General features: G+C 61.1%; 1 protein-coding gene across 2 annotated transcripts; it reads right to left on the bottom strand.

The window, feature by feature from the left end:
- Positions 1–1113: 1113 nt before the first annotated feature.
- On the bottom strand, positions 1114–21406 carry MCM5 (minichromosome maintenance complex component 5). Of its 2 annotated transcripts, XM_029079508.2 has the most exons (17): positions 21318–21406; positions 17903–18077; positions 15822–15948; positions 15588–15716; positions 13453–13625; positions 13056–13211; positions 12709–12878; positions 12076–12247; positions 10514–10625; positions 9201–9344; positions 7244–7309; positions 6465–6641; positions 4740–4852; positions 4282–4410; positions 3535–3677; positions 2374–2501; positions 1412–1513 (listed from the first exon to the last, which is right to left on the bottom strand). In XM_029079508.2, exons 2-17 carry the CDS (start codon positions 18067–18069, stop codon positions 1412–1414), a joined length of 2208 nt encoding a protein of 735 aa, XP_028935341.1. In that variant the 5' UTR covers positions 18070–18077; positions 21318–21406. The 2 variants fall into 2 exon arrangements, with proteins under 2 accessions (XP_028935342.1, XP_028935341.1); XM_029079509.1 differs by lacking the exon at positions 21318–21406 and having other exon boundaries at positions 1114–1513; positions 17903–18069.
- Positions 21407–25629: the final 4223 nt, after the last annotated feature.

Genomic DNA, 25629 nt, shown 5'->3' with positions numbered 1-25629 from the left:
CGCCGTACTAAGCGCCGGTAGAGTCGAGCTCATCAGGCTGGTCGCAGTCCCCGTCCCACGGGAGGTTCAAGGGCCCGGGCTTTGGAGTCAGAGGTCACGGGTTCGGATCCCGGCCCGGCCACTTGTCGGCCGTGTGACTGACCGCGGGCAAGTCGCTTCGCTTCTCGGTGCCTCGGTCCCCTCATCTGGAAAATGGGGATTAAGACTGTGAGCCCCACGTGGGACCACCTGTGTCTACCCCAGCGCTCGGAACAGTGCTCGGCCCACAGTGAGCGCTTAACAGATGCCGTTATTATTATTCACCCCTATTTTACAGATGAAGAAACTGAGGCACAGAGAGGTGAAGTGACTTGCCCAAGATCATACAGCAAACGGTCCTCGTCCTATCCACTAGGCTACGCCGCTTCCGGGATCGGGTCTCTCTACTCGGAGCATATCCGGGAAAAATGAGTGGGGTTTGGGGGAGCTCTAGAGACCCCCCCCCCCCCCAATCCCACCTGGGCCGTTTCTATTTCTTCGGCCTCAGGGGATCCGGGGATGTCCTCGGGTCTCAGCGCCCCCCGGGAAACGAGGAACCCAAACCGGGCAGATGCCCCTCTCTGGGTGGGAACGACGTTGCCCCACGGGAGCGGGAAGGGATCGGGTGCCGCTTGGCTCCGCTGCCTCCCTGGGCCCGGTGAGCGTAAGCCACCCAAGAAGAGCCCCGTTCATATCTGGGGAAGGGAGAGGGGGCAGGTAGGGGAGGTCCAGGAGTGAGATGATGATGATAACGCCGGTATCCGTTTAGGCGCTTACCGTGCGCCACCCAACTCTCCTACGCGCCGGGGTAGATTCCAGGTAATCAATCGGGTTGTCCCCCCTTGGGGCTCACGGTCTTCATCCCCATTTCACAGACTTGGTACCTGAGGCCCAGAGAAGCGGAGCGCCTCGCCCCAAGTCACACGGCCGACAAGCGGCCGGGCCGGCATCGGAACCCACGACCTCTGACTCCCGAGCCCGGCTCTTTCCACTAAACCGCGCCGCCCGGGGCACCCGGACAGAAGCCGACTCTTCTCCCGCCTCTGGGGAGCGCGTCCACGTCCCCGCGCGCCACGAGGCGGATGGGAGGTGGAGGGCGTTTCCGAATCACACTTTATTAACGGAACAAACGCGGGAGACCCCACGGACGCAGGCGCGAGGCCAGACTCGCCGGGTGGCTGAGGGGAAGCCGCCCGGCCCCCCACCCCCCCCACCTCTGAAGAGGGGTCCCTTGTCCTTGGCGGGAGGAGGCGGGGCCGGGGGGCTGCGGGGAGACCCAGGAGAGCGGGCGGATCCAGCCGGCCGGCCCCGCCCCCGGCGGGCCGGGAGCGGCCATCCTAGGGGGAGGGAAGCGGCGAGGAGGGAGGCGGCGAGGTCGGGCGGGGGTCGGAGGTCACTTGAGGCGATAGAGGACCTTCCGCTGCATCCGGTGCTGGATCTCCCCCCGTCGCATCATGAGCTGCAGCACCTTGTGGATGGCGTGCTCGGGGTATCTCTGCGGGGGCGGGAGGGGCATTGGGCATCTCAGCGGGCCCCGTCCTCCCTCGCCCCCCGCCTCCTCTTCTCGCCCAGAGGGATCCGACTGGGCTACGCGGTACCTCCGGGAAGAACCCCTCCCAACGTCTCCCTTCCTTCTCAACCCCAGGCCGCCCTGCGGGAAACGCCCCAGAGCCCCAGCGGGGAGGGGGACGCCGGGGGGAGAGGGGGACGGGGGATGGGGAGAGCAGAGGAGAGGAGGAGAGCGGAGGGAAGCGAAAAGGGAAGGGGAGCACGGAGGGAAGCATGAGGGGAACCTGAGGGGAAGGGGAAAGCGGAGGGAAGAACAGGGGGAAGGGGTGAGCGGAAGGGAGCCGGCGGAGAAGGGGAGAGCGGAGGGGAGCCCGAGGGGAAGGGGAGAGCGGAGGGAAACATGAGGGGAGAGCGGAGGGGAATGAGGAGAGGGAAGGACGGGGAGAAGGGGCGAGACAGAGGGAGCCCAAGAAGAAGGGGGGAGCGGAGAGAACCCGCTCCGCAGCCTCTCCCCAGGCCACCGAGGACGGGCAAGACAACTGAGAGCAGCGAGGCCGGGAGGTCGGCCCGGCGCTCAGAGCGGACCCCGGCCCGGGTCGGCACCGGCCCCGCGGGACGGGAGTCGGTTTTCGGACCGTCCTCCGGCGGCACCCAGCCCGTGACCCGGGGACGAGCAGCCGCCGGCCCCGGGCCAGGGTCCGCCGGTGGCCGCGGGTCCCACGCGGGTGCGCGGGCCGAGGCTGGTGACTCCCGGAGGGGAGGGGAACGGGGACGGGGGAGAAGGGGACCTCGGGGCGCCGCTCCTTCCCGCCGGTCGCCGGCCCGCCCCGCCTCCGCCCCCCGCACCTGCTTGGTGAAGTCCTGGACGATGCTGTGCTCTGACACCTGGGAGCCGATGGCAAAGCGGCGCTTCAGCTGCTTCTCGATCCGGGACAGCATCTCCTGGTCCTCTTGCGTGGCGAAGCCCTCCGCCCCTAGCCGGATGGCGCCGGATCCGTCGGGGAGCGGACCCTCTGACCGAGCCCCCCACCCCCCCCACCAGCCCGTCGGCCCCCCCCCCCCCCCGGCCCCAGCCCCCTCGTCGAGGTTCTCGTCGAGCGCTCGCTACGTGCTCCGGAGTGACGCTGGGGGAGATTCAAGACCGTCAAGTCCCGCGTGGGGTTCGCGGTCCAAATAGGAGGGAGAACGGGGATCGAACCCCCGTTTTGCAGGGGAGGGGGCCGAGGGACCGAGAATAAGAATCCTGTCGGTATTTCGGCGCTTACTGTGCGCAGAGCGCCGTTCTAAGCGCCGGGGTAGATACAGGGTGATCGGGTCGTCCCACGTGAGGCTCACATTTAATCCCCATTTTTCAGATGGCGACTCGCCCACGGTCCCGCGGCGGGTACGTGGCGGACCCGAGACGAGAACCCGGGTCCTCTGACTACCAGGCCCGGGCTCTTTTCGCTAGGGAAGCGGCGGGGCTCGGTGGAAAGAGCATGGGCTTGCGAGTCGGAGATCATGGGTTCGAATCCCAGCTCTGCCACCTGTCAGCTGGGTGACCGCGGGCAAGTCACTTAGCCTCTCTGTGCCTCAGTTACCTCGTCGGTAAAATGGCGATTAAAACTGTGAGCCCCACGTGGGACAACCCCATCACCCTGTATCTCCCCCAGCGCTTAGAACGGTGCTCTGCACAGAGTGAGCGCTTAACGAACACCGACGTTATTTCCGCCAGGCCACGCCGCTTCTGGGGGAGAGGAACCCCAGACTCTTTTGGGCCGGAAGACCCGTGGGGGTCTCCGGGGGCTCACGGGGAGGTGGGGAGGAGGTGACCCACGACGCCCCATCCCGTCAGACGCGCTGCCAGGGCCACCCTGAGGGCAGGGGACGGGTCGGGTGGGCGCGTGCGGGGTCCGGCACGCCCAGGACGACCCACGCAACCCTCCCCCCGGCCGGCCCGGGTCGGCGGCGGGCGGGGGGGCGTCGCCTAGACCCGGGGGGCAAGACGTAGCCCAACCTCTCCCTTACCCGAGAGGGTGCCCGACATGGCGGCGTCAAGCGTGGACACCTGGAACAGCCTCAGCGCTTCCTCCACGTCCGCCTCGGTGGCAAAAGGCTGCAGCTTCATCTTGCTGAGGGACTCGGCGATGCGCACGATGGCTTCCAGCTGCCTGGAACCGAGGTGACGGGAGGGAGAGAGGCTTAATGGGAAGAGCCCGGGCTTGGGAGTCAGAGGTCGTGGGTTCTAATCCCCGCTCCGCCGCTTATCGGCCGTGTGACTTTGGGCAAGTCACGTCACTTCTCTGGGCCTCAGTTTCCTCATCTGCAAAATGGGGATTAAGACTGTAATCCCCGTGTGGGACAACCCGATCGCCTTGAATCTACCCCAGTGCTTAGAACGGTGCTTGGCACATACTAAGCGCCTAACAGATACCGTCGTTACTATTAAGGGTGAGAGACTGGAGGAAGAGGGGTGGGGAGATTAGAGGACGGGTGGGGATGCTGTGCCCTTGTCATTCATTCAATCGTATTCATTCATTCAATCGTATTTATTGGGCACTGCGTGCAGAGCACCGTACTAAGCGCCGGGGAGAGCACACTCCTGGCCACCTGCCCCCGGGGGGCCCGGCGCTCACCACACGGCGATGGGGACGCCGGAGAGGCGGTGGGGAAGGTGGCCGCCCCGTGCCCGCCGTTGCCCACACGGTGATGGGGATGCCGGAGCGGCGGTGAAGGGGCCGCCCCCGTGTGCCCCCCCCGGCGCCCGCCGCTCACCTGACGGTGATGGGGATGCTGGAGCGGCGGTCGCTGTCACGCTCGTGCTGCCGGGCCCCGCTGCGCATCAGGATGTAGCGGTTCTTCAGCTTCTCCGCCGCCTCGGCCGACAGCCGGGGGCCGCACTTCCTGTGCCGGGGGACGGGGGTGGGGGGGGACACGGGGGCGACGACCGGAGGGCCGTGAGGCCGGGGGAAGCCCCCCCCCCTCTTCCCCCGACCCCCGGGGCCCGAACCGATCCGGGACCCGGCCACCCCGGCCTCTTTCCCGCCGGTTGTCCGGCCGCGGGGCGGGAGGAGGGGAGACGGGGCCGGCGAGATGACTCCGGCGAGGCGGCCCTCCGAGAACAGAACCGCGGAGCCGGAGTTCTGGTCCCCGGGAGCTTTCCCCAGGCCCGGGGGGCGCAGCGAAATACGCGAGGAGACGCCCCCGGCCTCGGGGGAGACGGGGAGACTCACTGGCGGCAGTAGGCGATGAACTTCTTCAGCTTGCTCAAGTCCACCTCGCCCTCCACAGCCTCCGTCTGGGTCTGGGCACTCACGTGCAGGGTGATCACGTGCTTGGCCAGGGTCTGCAGGCGCCCACGGACGGCTCGTGAAGGAGGCGTCCCCCCCCCCAACCCGACCCCCCATCTCTCCCACCGAAAACCCTTCCTCGGGTCCCCGTACTCAGAGCTCCCCACCGCCGCACCCCGGAACCGTCAACCGGGGGTGACCGTCGGATGAGCCCATCTTAGTCTCATCCCCTTGCTCTCCCCTGCTCCGAGCTGGAGGTGGCCAACCGACAGAGAGAGACTGGCCGCCGGGAGCACGGTGCACCGACGGGAGAAGCAGGGGCTATAAATCATTACGTTACGGGGATTATACGTTATTTATCCCTTTTAATATCCGTCTCGGTCGATGTATCGAGCAGCCCCCGTGCACAGGGCACCCTACAACGCGCTTGGGAGAGTTGGTGTCTGTGAAGCGCTTACTCTGTGCAGAGCACCGTTCCGAGCGCTGGGGTGGATACGGGGCGATCACGTTGCCCCACGTGGGGCTCACGGTCTTAATTCCCATTTTTTTTTTAAATTTACAGATGAGGGAGCTGAGGGCCGGAGAAGTGACGTGACTCGCCCACGGTCACACAGCTGGCAAGCGGCGGAGCCAGGATTCGAACCCATGACCTCCGACTCCCAAGCCCGGGCTCTTTCCACTGCGCCACGCTGCTTCCCTAAGAGTACGACGGAACGGACACATTCCCTGCCCACGACGAGCTTCCGGTTCCCCCTCTAAGCCGTAAGCTCGTTAGGCGCGGGGAACGCGCCTGCTAATTCTGTTGTACTCTACTCTCCCAAGCGCTCAGTACACCGCTCTGCACGTAGTAGGCGCGCAGTAAATACCACCGACTGATGGACCGATTGACCTCCAACTGGCCACCTGGAAGTTTTGAGGCGCTATCCGGGCTCTGTCCGGGATCCGTTTCCTGGCTTCCCGAACCCCACGGTGATCCCAAAGCTTGCTGCCCTGGACCACGGCTGGGGTTGCCTTCATTCATTTTTTTTTTTTAAATGGCATCTGTTAAGCATTCATTATATGCCGGACACTGTACCAAGCACTGGGGTAGATACAGGTCCACCAGGTCGGACCTCATTCTGTCCCCCGTAGGACTGTCGGTTTTCATCCCCATTTTACCGATGAGGCGAGCGAGGCCAGAGAAGTGAAGCGACTTGCCCCGGGTCACGCGGCGCACAAGCGCGGCTTAACGGAGAGTCCGGGCTCGGGAGTCAGAGGTCGTGGGTTCTAATCCCGGCTCTGCCACGTATCAGTCGTGAGGCTCCGGGCAGGTCACTTGACTTCTCTGGGCCTCAGTCGCCTCATCCGTACAACGGGGATTCAGACCGCGAGCCCCAGCGGTGTTCGGAACGGTGCCTGGCACGCCGTAAGCGCTTAGCCAACGCCATCACCGCCGAGCGACGGGGCCGGGATTGGGATCCAGGTCCCCGGGTCTCCCGGGCCCACGCTCCACCCACTAGGCCTCGCCGCTCCGCCCTGTCACCTCGGGGGGAAGGCCAGGGTGGAGCTCCGAGGCGGGGGCGGGGAGGTTAGAGAGAAGGTGAGAGGAGCACAGACACGCCCGCGCCCCGGGCCCCCAGCGGGCCCCTCCCGGCGCCCCCTTTAACAGCGGGGGCGGTCCCCCCGTACCACGTCTCGCTCCTCGTTGTGCTCGTCCTTGACGATGAAGATCATGTCGAACCGCGACAGGATGGTGGGCATGAAGTCGATGTTCTCCTCGCCTTTGGTCTCGTCCCAGCGGCCGAACACCGAGTTGGCGGCGGCCAGCACCGAGCAGCGCGAGTTCAGGGTGGTCGTGATGCCGGCCTGGGCGGGGGGAGGAGGGGACGGGGGCGGGGGTTGGGGGGAGACCCAGATCCCGCTCAGCGCCTCACGACGCTGTGGGCACGGGCCGCCCGGCCGGGGCCAGACCCCGCCCCCGGGGATGGTCTCGCCCCGGCTTGGCCCCGGCTGGAACGGGGGAGGCGGCCAAAGGGAACGGAGGAATCACCCCGGCGACGGGGGACGGAGGGGCCGCGGAGGGGCACGGGGGACGGCGTGAGGAGCTGCCCGGCACGGCGGCAAGAGCCCGGGCTTGGGAGTCAGAGGTCGTGGGTTCTAACCCCAGCTCTGCCACTTGCCGGCTGTGGGACTCTGGGCGAGTCGCTTCACTTCTCTGCGCCTCAGTCACCTCATCGGTAAAACTGAGGCTGAGCCCCACGTGGGACAACCTGAGTACCTTGAGAACGGTGCTTGCCGCGTGGTAAGCGCTTGAGAAATACAGTCGTCGTCATCATCACTCTCATTAGGACAGACGGGGGAATCGCCTCGGCAACGGGGGAGGGAGGCGGGGCACAGAAGAGGGGCAGGGGAATCGACCCGGCGAGGGGGGAGGGAGACGGGACAGAGAGGAGGGGCAGGGCGATCACCTTGGCGATGGAGATGGTCTGCTGCTCCATGGCTTCGTGGATCGCCACCCGGTCATCCTCCCGCATCTGTCCGGGGAGGGAAAGCGGGGCTCTCGTTGGCTCCGGCCTCGGGGCCCCCACCCCCACCGCGGCATCCGTGCCGCGGCCCAGAGCGCCCGCCTGGCGTCCCCTCTCCCCGCTGCCCGGCTCAGCCCGGGCCCGCGATGAGCTGGGACCATCCGTTTGTAGAAGGGCCACCGCAGTCACGGCTCGGCGGGGCCGCGCGTTGAGTTTGCAGTATAACGGTAACGACGATGCTACTGACGATACATCTGCTGCACCGGACTCTCCCAAGGGCTCGGTACAGTGCTCTGCGCACGGTAAGCGTTCGACGAATACCGCTGATTGAACCGTGGCATCGGTTAAACACTACGTACCGAGCACCGTACTGAGCACTGGCGTAGATTCCGGACGATCAGACCGGACATAATCCCCTGCCCCTCATTAGACCCCGAATAAGAGGGGAGAATAGGCATTTAATCCCCATAATACAGAGGAGGAAATCGAGGCGTAGAGAAGCGAGGTCAGTCCATTCGCCGACGGGATTTATTGAGTGCTTACTGTGTGCGGAGCACTGTATTCAGCACTTGGGAGAGTCCAAGAGTTGGTGGACATATTTCCTGCCCGCGGGAGCTTACATGGACCTGCCCAAGGTCACCCAGCAGGCAAGTGGCAGACCTGGAATTAGCCCCAGATCTCCCGACCCTCAGGCTGGTGTTTTTTTTTGTTTTTTTTTTTAAATGGTACTTAAGTGCTTACTATGTGCCAGACACTGTTCGAAGAGCCGGGATAGATACGAGATCACCAAGCAGCACGGCTCAGTGGGAAGAGCCCGGGCTTGGGAGTCAGAGGTCATGGGTTCGAAGCCCGGCCCTGCCCCTTGTCAGCTGGGTGACTGCGGGCAAGTCACTTCGCTTCTTTGTGCCTCGGTGACCTCATCTGGAGAATGGGGATGAATACCGTGAGCCTCACGTGGGATAACCCGACGACCCCGTCTCCGCCCCAGCGCTCAGAACGGGGCTCTGCGCATAGTGAGCGCTTAACAGATGTCACCATTATCATCATCATGCTGGACACAGTCCACGCCCCCACACGGAGCTCACCGTCCCAATCCCCATTTTACTGATGAGGTAACGGAGGCCCAGAAAAGTGAAGTGAGCTTTCTCAAGGTCACGTAGCGGATCCAGGATTAGAACCTAGGTCCTTCTGACTCCCAGAGCCTGCACTAGGCCACGCCCTTCCTCTGCAGGCAGGTGCTGTGTCTAGTCTAGCCCATCCCAGACCAAAAGAAACTAGAGGAGGGCCATGGCCCGCGGGGGCCCTCCGAGAAAGAGACGCTGATGAGGATAGAATCGCGCCAAGGACTTCAAGCAGCAGGCAGACCCAAAATACAAAAATGAAGCACAGACCCCCCCCCCCCAAAATGGGATTTGGGTGGCATCACTTCCTCTTCCGGCCAGAGAAGGCTTCCCGGAGGAGGAGGAATTCCAGGAGCCACCCTTTCTTGCTTAACTCGCCACCCGCTTCTCCCTCTTCACGCCTCCCTTTCTTTCCTGTCCTTTTCCAGGAAAATTAACTTCTAATTCCGGCTTCCCCACCTGTCTGCTGGATGACCAAGTCATTTGGCTTCTCTGGCCCCGTGACCCCCAGCTGTACAATGGGGACGAAGACCACGAGCCCCACGTTGGGACGCGGACCGTGTCCGACTTGACAGCTTGAACCTATCCCAGTGCTCAGAACGGTGCCTGGCACACCATCGGCGCTTAACGGATAGCGTTAAAAGCAGCAGCGGCAGAAAAAGGCCCTCCGGGATACAGCTCCCCTGCCCCCCCCCCCCCCCCCCGGGCCGGCCCCAGGAGCTCCCGCCACCCCTCCGGCGACCCCTCCACCCACCGCGCGGCCTGACGCCGGGCCTCACCTTGTCGAACTCGTCAATGCAGACCACGCCTCCGTCCGCCAGGACCATGGCCCCCCCCTCCATGATGAAATTCCGAGACGCGGGATCTCTCATCACGGACGCCGTCAGTCCGGCCGCGCTGCTGCCTTTCCCCGAGGTGTACACCTGCGAGAGCCGGGCAGAAGAGGAGGAAGACGACGAGAAAGAGGAGGCCAGGGTGGCCGGTGGTCAATCAGAGGTGACCGAGGACCCTCGGGGAGCTGTCGGACCTCCAGACAGACCCCTCTGCTGAGCTCACTCGGGGCAGGGACTCGGCCGAGACGAGTCACTTCTCCCCCCGTCCCGGGGCCCAGGTGAGGTTTTAAAGTCATCGGGATCAAACTGCAGTATTTACTGAGCACTCACTGCGTGCGGAGCACTGTACTAAGCGCTTGGGAGAATAAAACAGTATAGCAGACGCACTTCCCGCCCACAGAGAGCTAACGGTCTAAACGGGGAGAGAAACATTAAACTGCGGATACGGACTTGGGCGCCGCGGGGCCGAGGGTGGGGTGACTAAAGGCCACAAATCCGAGCGCGAGAGCCGAGGGATACCGACTCTAGCTTGCATCTCTGTGAGATTTTTCCTGCAGAGAGCCCGGGGCCCTTTCCCAACTGAGACTTTGCCAAGCTTTCCACCTTCGGTAAAAGGAGTAGACCTCTCCACGCCCCCCCCCCCCGCCCCCCCCGATTTCAGGAAACCAAGGGCCCGCCCAACGTCACTCAGCAGGTCTAAACCCAGTGTGGCCAAGGATTATCGTCTACCGCTGAACTGTACTCTCCCAAGCGCTTAGTACAGCGCTCTGCACACAGTAAGCGCTCAGTAGGTACGGCCGAATGAACGAATCCGGGGATGGTGCCACCTAGCCCCTGCCCCGTATCTGCTGTGCGACCTCGGGCAAGTCGCTTCGCTTCTCCGTGCCTCGGTTATCTCGTACGGGGATTAAGATCGTGAGCTCCACGTAGGACTCGCTCGTATCCACCTCGGCGCTTAGAACTCGGCCTGGCACACGGGAAGCGCTTAACGGATACGACGACTACCGTTATTTCTCTGCGTGGCAGCTGGCGGGACCTAATAACCATCGCGTGGATAAACCGCGGTAGTTTTTCGGGGCCGGTTACCCGCCGAGCTCCGCACGAAGCGCAGAGACAATTGGGTTGGCCCCGGTCCCTGTCCCGCGTTGCACTCTCTCCCCCTCCCGACTGCCCCCGCCCCGGAGGGCGCCTCGGGGTTCAAACGCGACAGGGAAAAGAGGGGGACAGGCAGGGGCCGTCGGGGGAAGGGAGGAACGTACCCCGATGGGGGAACATCTCTCCACGAATTTGAGCAGCTGGGACTTGGCCGTGCCCGGGTCCCCCAGCATCAGCAAGTTGATGTCGCCCCGGCGGGTCAGCCCGTCAGGGAGCCTGCGGAGACGCGAGGAACGGGGTCATTCGTTCGTTCGTATTTACTGGGCGCTTCCCGTGTGCGGGGCACCGTTCTGAGCTCGGAAGAGTACAGCGCCACGATAAACACACTCCCCGCCCACACGAATTTAAAGTCTAGGGGGAGAGGCAGACGTTAATAAAAATGAAGAGACGACAGGCACGGACGTAAGCGGTGCGGGGCCGGGAGGGGGGCGTGAAGAAAGGGAGCGAGTCGCGGGGGGATGCGGAAGGGAGTGGGAGAAGGGGGGGGGGGGGGGGGGGGAGTCAGGTAAGGCCTCTCGGGGTCAGAAGCCCCCAGAGGGCGAAGGCCGGGAGGGGCCCCCTCACAACTCTCCCCAACTGAGCACCTCTAAGCAGTTGGTCACCGAGCTGACGGTCGCAGAGCCGGCGTCCAGACCCTGAAGCGGAGGCAGAGGAGGAAGGGACAAGTGCCGACTCCCAGGGCAGCACTGAATGCCACACAGATGGGTCCGTTCCGCCTCAGCCGCCGGCCCTGCCTACCCCGGGGGCCTCCGATCCGAGCGCTGGACCCCTGTCCCCACCGGCCGAGCCGGGGCCCGGGGGACTCCCCGGGGGGCAGGATCGAGATGCCCGGGGCAGAGGCCCCCGCAACCTGGCCGGTACCCCGCAAAGGCATCCACGCTGATCCAGGAGCCCCAGAAACGGGGCCCTCGATCCATCGACGGGAGGAATCCCCCCAGCACCGACAGCGTGCCGAGCGCTGACCCGAGCGCTTGGGAGAGGACATTAAAGAGCCACGGGTTCCCCGCGCTCCAATTCCCGGTGCGATGACCCCGTCAGAGAAGCAGCGTGGCTTCGCGGACGGGGCGGGGGCCTGGGAGTCTCAACGACCTGGGTTCGCCACACGTCTGCTGTGCGGCCTCGGACGAGTCACTTAACTTCTCCGGGCCTCGGTTCTCTCGTCCGTGAATGGAGATGAAGAGTGGGAGCCCCGGGGGGACGGGGACTGTGTCCGATCTGACTGACTTGTATCCACCCCAGTGCCCGGCACACCGTAAGCGCTCAAGTGACATCATCGTCATTATTATCGGAGGGTCACCGCAGACCGCCGCTCCCTCGGTTTCCCCTCTTTCCACCCTACCTGGCCTGGGCGGGGGCATTCTCGTCCCGGCGACCCGGGGCCCCGTCCCACCCAACCCCAGGATCTCAGGGAGTCGAGGAGGCGGCCGGGAACCACACGCCGCCCTCTCACACCGGCCGGTAGCCGGACAGGAAACCCCCCGCCCCTCCTGCCTGTACTCTAGCCACCGGGCCGCACCGCCCACGCCGTCCGCTCCAGTACCCCCTCGCCAAGCGCCCCTCCCCAAGCCGCGGTCTGAGACTCAGTCGGCCCCACGGCTCCCCCCGGGCCCCGAAGCTGAGAGGCCACCAGGTCCCCTCCGCCCACCGCCCGGCCCTCTACGACGACCTCTTGCGGGAGCCTCCGAAGAGGAGGCAGGCGATGGCCTTCTTCATGTCGGTGCCGCCGAAGATGGAGGGCGCGATGCTCTTGGAGATGGTCTCGTAGACGTCAGGCAGGGCCGCCAGCTGGCGGAACTCCTCCTCCTCCCGAGGGGTCACCGTCCCCACGAAGCTGCGACCTGCGGGGTCGCGGGGAGGGGAGACGGGGCAGCTGCAGAAGCCGGCGAGCGGGACCGGGGCGAGCCCCTCGCCCCGGCTCTGGGCGGTCACTCCGGCTCTTCTGCCCGACCCGGGACTCTCCAGGTGCCACACCGCTCCCGAGAGGGATCGGCCCCAGGATCGCCCAAACCCTGACGCCCCGCCAATCACCGTTCCGGGGGACGGGACGGGGAGGCCCCGGGTCCCGCGCCCGGGAGGCGGCCTTATGGGTCGACGGGAATTTTAGTTCCAGAAACCCCAAGTGCGACCGCCGAAAGCCACCTCGGGGGCCGGACCGAGCCACCCGCCCCCTCGAAGCAGACGCGCAAAACGGGGCGCGGGGAGGGGTCCCAGAGGCACCCGAATCCCAACCGATTCCCGCCGGGCAGCGGCTCCCGCCGGGCCCCCCCTCCCCCGAGAGGCCTTCCGGGAGGGGCCTCACCCGAGCCGTCGGTGTCCACCTGGATCCCCAGGACCCGGACGTAGGAGCTGCGGATGCCCACGCCCACCCGGTCTCGGCCTTTGGAGGAGGAGGTCAGGCCGAACTTCTTGATGGAGTAGATGCCCATGATGGTGACGCGGTTCCCGGGGACCACCTTGTCGCACAGGTACCTGGGCCAAGGGAGAGCGGGTCAGGCTGGACACGGGTCGCGGGCCTGGTACCGCCCTGGAGGGAGGAAGAGCCGGGGCGGGGGGCGGAGGGCGCAGGCAGAGCTCCTCGGAACCTACCCCTCGTCCGCGAGGCCCCACCCCCCGAGGGGCCCCCCGCAGCCGGGGAGGGGCCGTCACCTGTCGCAGTAGAGCTGCATGTGGCGGGGCATCTCGCCGTGCGGGACGGCGTCCGGCGACTCCTGCAGCTTCAGGGTCTGGAAGTCCACGCACTTGCACTTGTCCGGCATGATGAAGTAGGGGTCCAGGGGGCACTTGGGACGACCCGCCGCGTCTCTGCGGGAGAACCCCCCCCCCCGGCCGGCGGCCGTCGGAACCGGGCCCCGGAGGTCACCCCGGCGTCGGCGCGGCCCCGACCCCCGGTACGGAGCCCGGGGACGGGCGGGAGGAGGCGGGAGGGCCGGGCCGCCGGAGCGCTCGCCCCCTCCGCGCCCCGCCCGGCCCACGGAGACCCCCACGTCCCCGTCACCTTCCCCCCCCCCGCCGTCCCTCCACCCCTCCCCGTCCCCCGCCTCACGTGTTGCACTTCCTGGGGAGGGCGTAGCCCTCGAGGCCGGGCCGCACGGCGATGTTGGTGATGGTGTTGCGGCAGCCGCGGCACTGGATGGCGATGCGGGTGGCCTTGGCCCGGACGGCGGTGGCCGCGATGACGATCCCGGGGATCTTCACCAGGTGGGACATCATGTCCGACTGGCGGGGGGCGGGGCAGAGAGGCCGCAGGGGCCGCGGGTCACCGGGGGCTCTCGTCACGGCCCGAATCCACCGGCCTCTTCGCCTCCACCCTATACCGGACACCGCTGCCCAGATCCTCATCCCCCAGCGTCTCTCGGCCCTTCCCGCCAAAAACTTCCCACGACGACCCGTGTCGCCTTCTACGTCACGAGGCCCTCGGAACCGGCTCCTCCCCGGCTCACCTAGCCGGCCCCCGCTGTCGACCGGGAGCGGCGTGGGCTAGCGCGACTAGCCCAGGCCGGGGGTCGGGACCCGGGTTCTAATCCCGACTCCGCCACCCGTCGGCTGTGGGACCTCGGACGGCTCGCTTAGACCTCCCTGCGCCTCAGTTCCCTCATCTGTAAACCGGGGACGGAGACCGTGAGCTCCACGTGGGGCGGGTCCGACCCGATCGGCTCGGCTCGGCCCCGGTGCTTAGAACGGTGCCTGCACATAGTAAGCGCTTAACAAAAATCATTTAAAAAACAAAAGATTCCCACCTGTGACCCCTCGCTCACCCTTTCCCCGGGGTTGGAACTTCTTCCTCGCCTTCCAGATCCCAGTTTCCTCTATCTTCAAAGCCCTGATCGCTCTCTCTCTTCCGGAAAGCCTTCCCCAAAGTTCGTACCTTAAACTCTCTCGTTCTTTTTCAGCCTGACCTATTCATTCAGGAGTATCTTTTGAGCGCTTACGATGTGCGGAGCACTGTACTAAGCGCTTGGGGTGGACAATCCGGCAACAGATGGAGACAATCGCCGCCCGGTGACGGGCTTACAGTCTAACTGGGGGAGACGGACAAAGACGATAGCAATAAATAGAATCGAGGGGATGGACGTCTCGTTAACGAAATAAAATCCGTGCCACCCTGTCCCCCGTCTTCATTCCTCCTCCTGCCTCCCTCATTAGACTGAAAGCTCCCTGAAGGCAGGGAATGTATATTCATTCAATCCTATTTATTGAGCGCTTACTGTGTGCAGATCACCGTACTGAGCGCTTACACGTTGCTTTCGTCACAGCCTCTAGCGCTCTCGCCAGAGCTGGGTGTGCAGTAGGTGCTCGATAAACGTCACCGATGGACTTTCTGATAATGACGACGATGACGACGGCATTTGTTAAGCGCTTACTACGTGCCAAGCACTGTGGCGAGCACTGTGGTAGAGAGAAGGTAATCAGGTTGTCCCACACGGGGCTCACGGTCTTAATCCCCCTTTTACAGATGAGGGAACTGAGGCACAAAGAGGAATTAAGTGATTTGCCCAGAGCCACACAGCTGATAAGTGGCAGAGCCGGGATTAGGACCCACAACCTCCGCCTCCCGAGCCCGTGCTCTTTCCACTAAGCCTGTAGGCAGGTTATATATCTATCTGTTGTTATATCGTCCTCTCCCAAGTGCTTGGTACAGTGCTCCGCACACGGTATTTCTATGAAGCGCCGTCGAGTCGTTTCCGATTCACGGCGACCCCGCGGATATGCCGTCTCCGGAACGTCCCGTCCTCCGCCGTGACCCGCCACCCTTCTAACGGTTCTTCCGTTATCCCTGTCACGGCCTCTATCCATCTAGCTGCCGCTCCGCCTCTTCCACCCTATCCCCGGACCCCTCCTAGCCCTCGTGTCTCCTCCAGAGAATCAGTCCACCCGAGGACGTGTCCGAAATAGGCTAATCTAAATCGGGTCACTTGGCCTTCCAAAGACCCGCTTTGGTTTAATTGGCTCCAAAACCCATTTGTCTTTCGGGCAGTCCGCGGTTCCGCACACGGTAAGCGCCCGATACGTAACGGCCGACTTTTCCGCAGATCCCCAGGATGTCGGTGGACAGAAGGCGGTGTCCGCGGCCTCCTGCGTCTAACCTTTCCGTCGGTCTGCCCCGGCGACATCGACCCCCCCCGCCCCCCCCCTCCGGGCCGGCTCCAGCGCCCCGCCGCCCGCCGCCCCCCGGCTCACCTTCAGGCTGCGGACGTTGGCCGGGCTGGAGTCCGACCTCAGCATGACCTGGATGTCTTGCAGGGTCTCTTCCTCGGCGGGCCGCGGGCGGGTCACCTCGTCCGCTATCTCTCTGGCCGCCTCCTCCAGCTGCGGGTGGCGGACGGGACGTTACCGACCCTCTCGGAGGCCCGGGCGGCCCCTCCCGCCCCCATCCCGTCCGCCCGCCGGGGTCGGGGCGGGGGGGCGTCTCACCAGCTGCAGGTGCTCCGCGGGCTGCTTGTACAGGTGGTCGGCCAGTTCCTCGTCGAAGCTGGCCAGGTCCTCCATCTCCACCTCGATCCAGTACTCGCCCAGGTTGTAATGGCGTTTGAGCTCATCCCTGTGAGCGGGGCGGAGGGGAGAGGAGGAGGAGCGGAAAGAGAAGGACGAAAAGGAGAAAGCGGAAGAGGAGAAGAAGCGAATCGCACAAAGCAGGGACCGTGTGGTCCCTTCTTCTTAGACCGGGAGCCCCACGTGGGACGGGGAACGTACAAGATCTGATTACCTTGTAATGATAATCATAATCACGGCGGCATTTGTTAAACACTTACTATGTGCTCTAAATGCCGGAGGGATACAAGGTGATCAGGTCGTCCCACGTGGGGCTCACGGTCTTAATCCCCACTTTACAGACGAGGGAACTGCGGCGCCGAGAAGTTAAATGACTCGCCCAAAGTCACACAGCTGGCAAGCGCCGGCATTAGAACCCGTGACCTCTGACTCTTTCCACACTGAGCCACGCTGCCCGCTCTGGCCCCTACAACAGTGCGTGGAACAAAATAAATGCTTGGAAAAGTGCCCGGAACTAAGGGAGCGTTTAACACCAGATGCAGCGTGGCCCAGTGGAAAGAGCCTGGGCTTTGGAGTCAGAGGTCATGAGTTCGAATCCCGGCTCTGCCACTTGTCAGCTGGGTGACTGTGGGCGAGTCACTTCAGGAAAATGGGGCTGAAGACCGTGAGCCCCACGTGGGACGACCGGATTCCCCTGCGCCTACCCCAGCGCTTAGAACAGTGCTCGGCACATAGTAAGCGCTTGACAAATACCAACATTATTATTATTATTATTAGGGGATAGAGCACGGGCCCGGGAGCCGGAAGGACTTGGATTCTAATCCCGTCTCTTCTAGCCTGGAAGCTCGCTGCGGGCGGGGAACGTGCCCGTGAGCCCGTCGTCGCGTAGGGATCGTCTCTGTTGCTGAACTGTACTTTCTAAGCGCTCGGTACAGTGCCCTGCACCCAGTAAGCGCTCGATAAATACGACGGAACGCGGGGCCGCTCAGTGTCGTGTCGTACTTGCCCAAGGGCTCAGCGCGGTGCTCGGCACCCAGCGAGCGCTCGATAAATACAACTGAATAAACGACTGGCTCCGCCCGCCTGTTTGCCGCGTGACCCTGGCCAAGTCACTTCACCTCTCGGGTCCCCCGTCTGTACGGCGGGGATCGAGACGGCGATCCCTGTGAGGGACAGGGCCCGCGATCAACCCGATCGCCTCGGATCCACCTCAGAGTTTAGCCCGGCACATAACAGGCATTTCATAAACATCGCCGTTCTAACTCTTTTTTATCAGGACCGCTTCGAAAGCTCCCGAGCCCTTAGCGCAGCGCTCTACCCAAAGTAGGCGCTCAGTGAATACTATTATTCGACTCAACTCTTCCCAGGGGAACCGGTGAGGATGAGCGTTTGCGGCGCTCTGGTGGTAATAATAACGTCGGTATTTGTTAAGCGCTTACTATGTGCCGAGCACCGTTCTAAGCGCCGGGGCGGACACGGGGGAATCGGGTTGTCCCACGTGGGGCTCACGGTCTTAATCCCCATTTTACAGATGAGGTAAGCTCTTAATAAGTAGTATCATTAACATTATCATTCGCCCCAGACCCCCAGACCCAGAAAGGGGAATCCCTTCGGACCCCCTCGGCTCTCCCACGGGGGCAGATTACGTAGCGGAGAAGCAGCGTGGCTCCGTGGAAAGAGCCCGGGCTCGGGAGTCCGAGGTCACGGGTTCTAATCCCGGCTAAGCCGCCCGTCAGCGGGGCGAGTCACTTCCCTTCGCTGGGCCTCGGTGACCTCATCTGTGAAATGGGGATGAAGACCGTGAGCCTCACGGGGGACACGCCGATGACCTCGCATCCCTCCCCCCCCCCCCCCCGCCCCGGGCTTAGAAGTGACTCGCCCGAAGTCACACGGCTGACAAGTGGCCGAGCCGGGATTCGAACCCACGCCCTCTGACTCCAGAGCCCGGGCTCCCGCCACTGAGCCCAGAGATCCCCACCGCCGCCGCCGGTGGGGTCCTTTACCTGTATTTGAAGGTGAAGCCGGTGCGGTCCGTGCCCACCCGGTACTGCCTCAAGAACTCTCTGAATCGCTGCCGCAGCTGGGATTTGCGGGTCTGGCCTTCGTCAGTCGCGGGGTCCCCCCCGAAGCTGTCGCTGTAGAAGATGCCCGGGTCGTCGAAGCCGGACATGATTGAACCTGCCCACGCCAAAGAAAGGGTCAAGCGGAGCAAGGAGACTAATAATAATGACGTCGGTATCTGTTAAGCGCCTACTACGTGCCCAGCACTGTTCTAAGCGCTGGGGTAGCCACGGGGGAATCGGGTCGTCCCACGTGGGGCTCGCGGTTTCAATCCCCATGTTCCAGGTGAGGGAACTGAGGCCCAGAGCAGTGAAGTGACTCGCCCACGGTCACCCGGCTGCCGGGGCCGGGATTCGAACCCATGACCTCGGACTCCAAAGCCCGGGCCCTCGCCGCTGAGCCGTCACTTTCCTCCCTCCAGGACCCGGCGACCTGGGAGTCCTGCTCCCCGGGAAGCAAGATGGCCCGGTGGAAAGAGGTGGGAGACGGGAGAGCTGGGTTCGAACCTCGGCTCCGCCACTTGCGAATCGGGGCACGACGCGTGGCTCTAGTGGAAAGGGCCCGGGCCCGGGGGGCCGGAGTCATGGGTTCGAACGCCGGCTCTGCCACTTAGCTGTGTGACTGAGGGCAGGTCGCTTCGCTTCTCTGGGCCTCGGTGACCTCATCTGGAAAATGGGGATGAAGACTGTGAGCCCCACGTGGGGCGACCCGCTGACCTGTATCTACCGCTTAACAAATACCAACATTATTATTCACGGGGCCTCAGTTTCCTCATTTTTATAATGGGGGTACAGTAATAATGACGACGCTGGTATCCGTCAAGCGCTCACTATGCGCAAAGCGCCGTTCCGAGCGCTGGGGGATACGAGGTGATCAGGTTGTCGTCCCACGCGGGGCTCCCAGTCCTCCTCCCCATTTTCCAGGTGAGAGAACTGAGGCCCAGAGAGGCGAAGTGACTCGCCCGAAGTCACACGGCCGACAAGCGGCGGAGCCGGCATTCGAACCCGTGACGTCTGACTCCCAAGCCCGGGGTCTTTCCACTGAGCCGCGCTGCTTCTCTATACCCCCGATTAGACCGGGCGCCCGTCAAAGGGCAGGGACCGTCTCTATCTGTCGCCGACTTGTTCATTCCAAGCGCTTAGTACAGTGCTCTGCACAGAGTAAGCGCTCGATAAGTACTAGTGAATGAATGAACGAACGAACGAACGAATACCCGTTCTCCTTTCCCCTCTAGACTACGAGCCCAGGGCCACACAGCAGAAGAGTGGCGGAGGCAGGACTGGAACTCACGCCCTCCCGACTCCTAGGCCCGTGCTCCATCAGGCAGGGATTGTCTCTATTGGACTGTACTTTCCGAGCGCTTAGTACAGGGCTCGGCACGCAGTAAGCGCTCAATAAATACGGCCGAGTGAATGACTGCGGGCTGGGATCTGTGTCTGACTTGATTACCCTGTATCTACCCCGGCTTTTGGCACACAGTAAGCTCTTAATAAGTATTATTAAGTAATAAGTATTATCATAAGTATTATTAACAACATTATTATTTGCCCCAGACCCAGAAGGGGAATCCCTTCGGACCCCCTCGCCTCTCCCACAGGGGCCGATTATGTAGTGGAGCGGCAAGGCTCAGTGGAAAGAGCACGGGCTTGGGAGTCAGAGGTGACGGGTTCGAATCCCGGCTCCGCCGCTCGTCAGCTGTGTGACTGTGGGCGAGTCACTTTAACTTCTCTGTGCCTCAGTGACCTCACCTGTAAAATGGGATTAAGACCGTAAGCCCCACGTGGGACAACCTGATCACCCTGTATCTACCCCAGCGCTTAGAACAGTGCTCTGCACATAGGAAGCGCTTAACAGATACCGACATGATAGTGGAGAAGCAGCGTGGCTCAGTGGAAAGAGCCCGGGCTTGGGAGTCAGAGGTCAGGGGTTCTAATCCCGGCTCCGCCGCCTGTCGGCTGTGTGACTCTGGGCGAGTCACTTCACTTCTCTGGGCCTCAGTTCCCTCATCTGGAAAATGAGGGAAAGAGCACGGGCTTTGGAGTCAGGGCTCATGAGTTCGAATCCCGGCTCTGCCACTTGTCGGCTGTGTGACCGTGGGCGAGTCACTTCACTTCTCTGGGCCTCAGTTCCCTCCTCTGTAAAATGGGGATTAAGACTGTGAGCCCCAGGCGGGACAACCCGATTCCCCTATGTCTACCCCAGCGCTTAGAACAGTGCTCGGCACATAGTAGGCGCTTAACGAATACCAACATTATTATTATTATTATTATTAAAATGGGGATGAAGACGGGGAGCCCTAGGTGGGCCATGCCGATCACCTTGTATTCCTCCCCCCCGGACTTAGAACGGTGCTTTGCACACAGTAAGCGCTCAACAGATGCCATCATCGTTATCATCATCTCTAACGTCCGCTCCCTCTCGCCCTGGCGGAGTTGGCTAGAGCCCGGGCCTGGGAGTCAGGAGGTCATGAGTTCCAGTCCTGCCTCCGCCCCTTGTCTGCTGCGTGACCTCGGGCGAGTCACTTCACTGGGCCTCAGTTCCCTCACCTGTAAAATGGGGATGAAGACGGTGAGCCTCACGTGGGACGACCTGATCGCCCTGTATGCATTCATTCAACAGTATTTATTGAGCGCTTACTATGTGCCGAGCACTGTACTAAACGCTTGGAATGTACAGAACCCCAGCGCCTAGGGGAGTGCTCGGCACATAGTAAGCGCTTAACAAATACCAACATTATTATTATTCTTCCCTGTGCCTCGGTTTCCGCATCTGTAAAATGGGGTTGGAGGGGGAGCCCCACGTGGGAGCAGGACCTGCGTCCAACCCGACGACCCCGCATCCACCCCGGCGCTTAGTACAGCGCCTGGCACATAGTAAGCGCTTAGCAAATACCAACATTATCATTCTTCTTCTCTGTGCCTCCGTTTCGGCATCTGTAAAATGGGGTTGGAGAGAGGAGCCCCACGTGGGAACAGGACCTGCATCGACCCCAGCGCTTAGTACAGTGCCTGGCCCATAGTAAGCGCTTAACAAACACCCACATTCTTCTTCTTCTTCTCTGTGCCTCAGTTTCCGCACCTGTAAAATGGGGTTGGAACCAGGAGCTGCATCCACCCCAGCGCTTAGTACAGCGCCTGGCCCATGGTAAGCGCTTAACAAATACCGACATTATTATTCTTCCCTGCGCCTCGGTTTCCGCATCTGTAAAATGGGGTTGGAGAGGGGAGCCCCACGTGGGAGCAGGACCTGCGTCCAACCCGACGACCCCGCATCCACCCCGGCGCTTAGTACAGCGCCCGGCACATAGTAGGCGCTGCACAAAGACCGTAATGACGATTATGATTGGGGACAACTCACCGGGCTCCCCGCAGCTCCGCTTCCCGTGGCTGCCGGCTTTCGCGGGAAAAAGGAAAAAAAAAAAAACCCGGGCGCTTCCCGGGCGGAGGCGCCTCAGCGATCTCATTGGCTGGCCAGAATTCCCCGCGCGCTGATTGGTCGAGGCGAGTCGGCGCCCCGGCCGGGTCTTCGCGGCGCGAGGGGCGGGCGGGAAGCCCATTGGCTGGAGGCCGCGGTGACGTCATGGACACGCCCTCCCCCCCTCCCCGGCCCCCATTTTGTCCGGTCCTGAAATTTGGCGCCAAACGGCTGAGGGGAAGGAGGGGGAGGGGTCCAGCTGCCCCAAAGATGGCGGAGGGGCCCTGCAGGCCCCACGTCTAATCATAATAATAATAATAATAATAATGTGGGGATTTGTTAAGCCCTTCCTCTGTGCAGAACACTGTTCTAAGCGCTGGGGTAGACACAGGGGAATCAGGTTGTCCCACCTGAGGCTCACAGATAATCCCCACGTGAGGCTCACGGTCTTCATCCCCATTTTTACCGATGAGGGAACTGAGGCCCAGACAAGGGAAGTGACTCGCCCACAGTCACCCAGCTGACGGGTGGCAGAGCCGGGATTCGAACTCAGGACCTCTGACTCCCAAGCCCGGGCTCTTTCCGCTGAGCCACGCATGTTAGTATCTGTTCAGCGCTTACTGTGTGCAGAGCACTGTTCTAAGCGCTGGGGGAGATACGGGGTCATCAGTTTGTCCCACCTGAGGCTCCCAGTTAATCCCCATTTGACAGATGAGGGAACTGAGGCCCAGAGAAGTGAAGTTGGTACTTGTTAAGCACTTACTTTGTGCAGAGCACTGTTCTAAGCGCCGGGGGAGATACAGGGGAATCAGGGGGTCCCACGTGAGGCTCACGGTCTTCATCCCCATTTGACAGCTGAGGGAACTGAGGCGGAGAAGTGAAGTGACTCGCCCACAGTCACACAGCTGACAAGTGGCAGTAACGTTAGTGTTTGTTAAGCGCTTACTCTGCAGAGCACTGTTCTAAGCACCGGGGGAGAAACAGGGTCATCAGGGTGTCCCACGTGAGGCTCACAGTCTTCATCCCCATTTGACAGATGAGGGGACTGAGGCCCAGAGAAGTGAAGTGCCTCGCCCACGGTCACCCAGCTGACAAGTGGCAGAGCCGGGATTCGAACCCATGACCTCTGACTCCCAAGCCCCGGCTCTTTCCACTGAGCCACGCTGCTTCTCTAACATATCTAATAATAACGGTGGTATTTGTTAAGCGCTTACCATGTGCAAAGCACTGTTCCAAGCGCTGGGGGGCTACAAGTTGATCAGGATGTCCCACGTGGGGCTCACAGTCTTAATGCCCATTTTACAGATGAGGGAACTGAGGCACAGAGAAGTGAAGTGACTCGCCCAAAGTCACACAACTGGCAAGCGGCAGAGCCTAAATTAGAACCCATGACCTCTGACTCCCAAGCCCAGGCTCTTCCCACTCACTGAGCCACGCTGCTTCTCTACAACTCTGTCTGGTGATATTAGTGCCTCTTTTACTTGTTTTGATGAATATATACATCTACCATTCTTTTTTTTTTCTATTGATCCCTGTTTATTGGTTTCGATGCCTGCCCCCCCAGCCTTCTAGACTGTGAGCCCGCTGTGGGCACAGATTGTTGCTGAATCGTACTCTCCAAGCGCTCAGTACACTGCTTTGCACACATTAACCCTCAATAAATAATAAATACCGTTGAATGAAGGGGCTGTTTATTTGTCTTGCCGTCTGTCCCGCTCCTCTTCTAGGACTGTGAGCCCGCTGTGGGCAGGGATTGTCTCTATTTGTTGAAGAATTGCACTTTCCAAGTGCTCAGTACAGTGCCTTGCACACACTAACCCTCAATAAATAATAAATATCACTGAATGAAGGCGCCTGTTTATTTGTTTTGCTGTCTGTCCTCCCCTGCCTCTTCTAGGACTGTGAGCCCGCTGTGGGCAGGGATTGTCTCTATTTGTTGCCGAATTGTCCTTTCCAAGCGCTCAGTACGGTGCTTTGCACACACTAACCCTCAATAAGTAATAAATACCATTGAATGAATGGGCTTGTTTGTTTTGATGTCTATCCCGCCTGCCTCTTCTAGACTGTGAGTCCGGTGTGGGCAGGGATGGTCTCTCTTTGTTGCTGAAATGTACTTTCCAAGTGCTTAGTACAGTGCTCTGCACACAATAAGCGCTCAATAAATACGGTTGGATGAATGAATGAATAATTGTCTCAGCAGCCTCTGCTCCCCAGGGCTCGCAAAGTTATTTCCCCTTCTCTGGGGAAGCAGCTTCTAGACTGTAATTCATCGTTATTATTATTATTTTTATTAATAATAGGTAATCCTAGCAAATAATATTTGCTAAGCGCTTACTATAATAACGATGGTCTTTATTAAGCGCTTGCACAGGTCAAATAAAACTGAAGTCTGGGGGAGAAAAAAGAGACAATAAAAAAGGAGGAGGATAGGTACGTGAAAGAGGAAGTCTCAAGTGTCTGCCTTGCAGCATGGCTTAGTGGAAAGAGCCCGGGCTTGGGAGTCAGAGGTCATGGGTTCGAATCCCATCTCTGCCACTTGTCAGCTGTGTGAGTGTGGACAGGTCACTTAACTTCTCGGTGCCTCGGTGACCTCATCTGTAAAATGGGGATTAGCTATGAGCCTCACGTGGGACAACCCGATGACCCTGTATCTACCCCGGGGCTTAGAACAGTGCTCTGCACATAGTAAGCGCTTACAAATACCGACAGTATTATTTCCATTCATTCCCAAGTGCCACATGCAGTAAGTCCTCGCTGAATTAACTCCCCTCTCTCATCCTTCTGCGGCTCCTGCTTTGGCTTACGCTGCTTGCGATTATGTGCTCGAAAAAACCCAATCTTTTATTTCTTCGTGAAAAATTGGAGCGGGGGCAATAATGTGAGTAAATAAGGTATTACGACTTCAGTACTACTAAAGCCCTTCTTCTAATGGATAGGAACCCGATTAATCATAACAGCTTGGGTTTCTAGAGCACCGTTCTGGGAGCGCAAAGCCCCGTTCCCTTATTTAGGCTATGGCTCATTCTGCCTGTGTGGGAGACAGCAGAAATAATAATGATCTTTATTAAACTGAGCGAAGCCCGGTTCTGAGCCCTGGGGGGTGGGGGGGGTGTGGTAATTCAAGGATATAGATTTAAACACTGTCACTGGCCCAGAGGGGCTCATCGTTCGAATTGGGGTGGGGAGGGGGACCGGGGGAGGACAGACCGCGAAGGAATAATAGGAGAAATTCAGCCAAAACAACAAACGGTAGTGGCAGGTTATCATCACAAGCTTTCTGACAACTGTAGCTTCTCCGCAGGAGCATTACCTCCCCAGCAAAATCAAGCAGAGGGGTCACACCTCGGCATCATTCTGGAGGTAAGATGGGGTGGGTATTATTCCCCCCCCCCGCCTTTAAAAAACGAGCGGGCCGAGGCAGTGAAATACAGTTAATTGAGGCACCAAGAGAGCAATCGATCGATCAGCGGCATTTATCGTGCGCTGATTACGAGCAGAGCATCGTAATAATAATGATGTTGGTATTTGTGAAGCGCTGACTATGTGCAGAGCACTGTTCTAAGCGCTGGGGGAGAAACAAGGTCATCAGGCCGTCCCACGTGGGGCTCGCAGTCTTCATCCCCGTTTTACAGATGAGGTAACTGAGGCCCAGAGAAGTCAAGTGACTTGCCCAAAGTCACACAGCTGACAAGTGGCGGAGCCGGGATTAGAACCCAAGACCTCTGGCTCCCAAGCCCGGGCTCTTGCCACTAAGCCACGCTGCTTCTGTACTGAGCACCTGGGAGAGTACAATACCACAGAATTAGCAGACTCGAGTTGAACTTGAGTTGCCCAAAGCACTTTTCAACTTATTGGGTTGAGCGTAAATTGCTGTGACGGAAGGGAGCTGTGGGGGTCTCTCGGGCACGGCTTCGTGACTTGGGATCTGCAAAGCAAAGGACACAGTCACAGACACACAAACCCCCCCGCCCCCCCCCGTGTATCAGGGAAAAAGCATGGCCTAGTGAACGGAGGCTTGCGAGTCTGAAGGACCTGGGTTCTAATCCCACTCTGCCACCCGTGTGCTTTGTGACCTCGGGCGAGTCACTTAACTTCTCTATGCCTCAGTTACCTCATCTGTAAGCCCCTCCTCCAGACTGTAAGCCTGACGTGGGCAGGGATCGTCTCTCTTTATTGCTGAATTGTACTTTCCGAGTGCTCAGTACAGTGCTCCGCACACAGTGAGCACTCCATAAATACAATCGAATGAACGAAT

Source organism: Ornithorhynchus anatinus, chromosome 14 (assembly GCF_004115215.2).
Source record: "Ornithorhynchus anatinus isolate Pmale09 chromosome 14, mOrnAna1.pri.v4, whole genome shotgun sequence".
NCBI classification, from domain to species: domain Eukaryota; kingdom Metazoa; phylum Chordata; class Mammalia; order Monotremata; family Ornithorhynchidae; genus Ornithorhynchus; species Ornithorhynchus anatinus.
The sequence above is the reverse complement of the archived record's forward strand: the minus strand, read 5'-3'. Positions and strand labels throughout refer to the sequence as shown.

What these genes read in the sequence shown, in the direction of transcription:
- MCM5 (XM_029079508.2), bottom strand. Translation starts at nt 18,069, where the DNA reads ATGTCCGGCTTCGACGACCCGGGCATCTTCTACAGCGACAGCTTCGGG. An exon ending in GGCTTCACCTTCAAATACAG is followed by an intron (nt 15,949 to 17,902) that starts GTAAAGGACCCC and finishes CCCCGCTCACAG; the next exon opens with GGATGAGCTCAAACGCCATT. An exon ending in AGACCATCTCCATCGCCAAG is followed by an intron (nt 6,642 to 7,243) that starts GTGATCGCCCTG and finishes CCCCCCGCCCAG; the next exon opens with GCCGGCATCACGACCACCCT.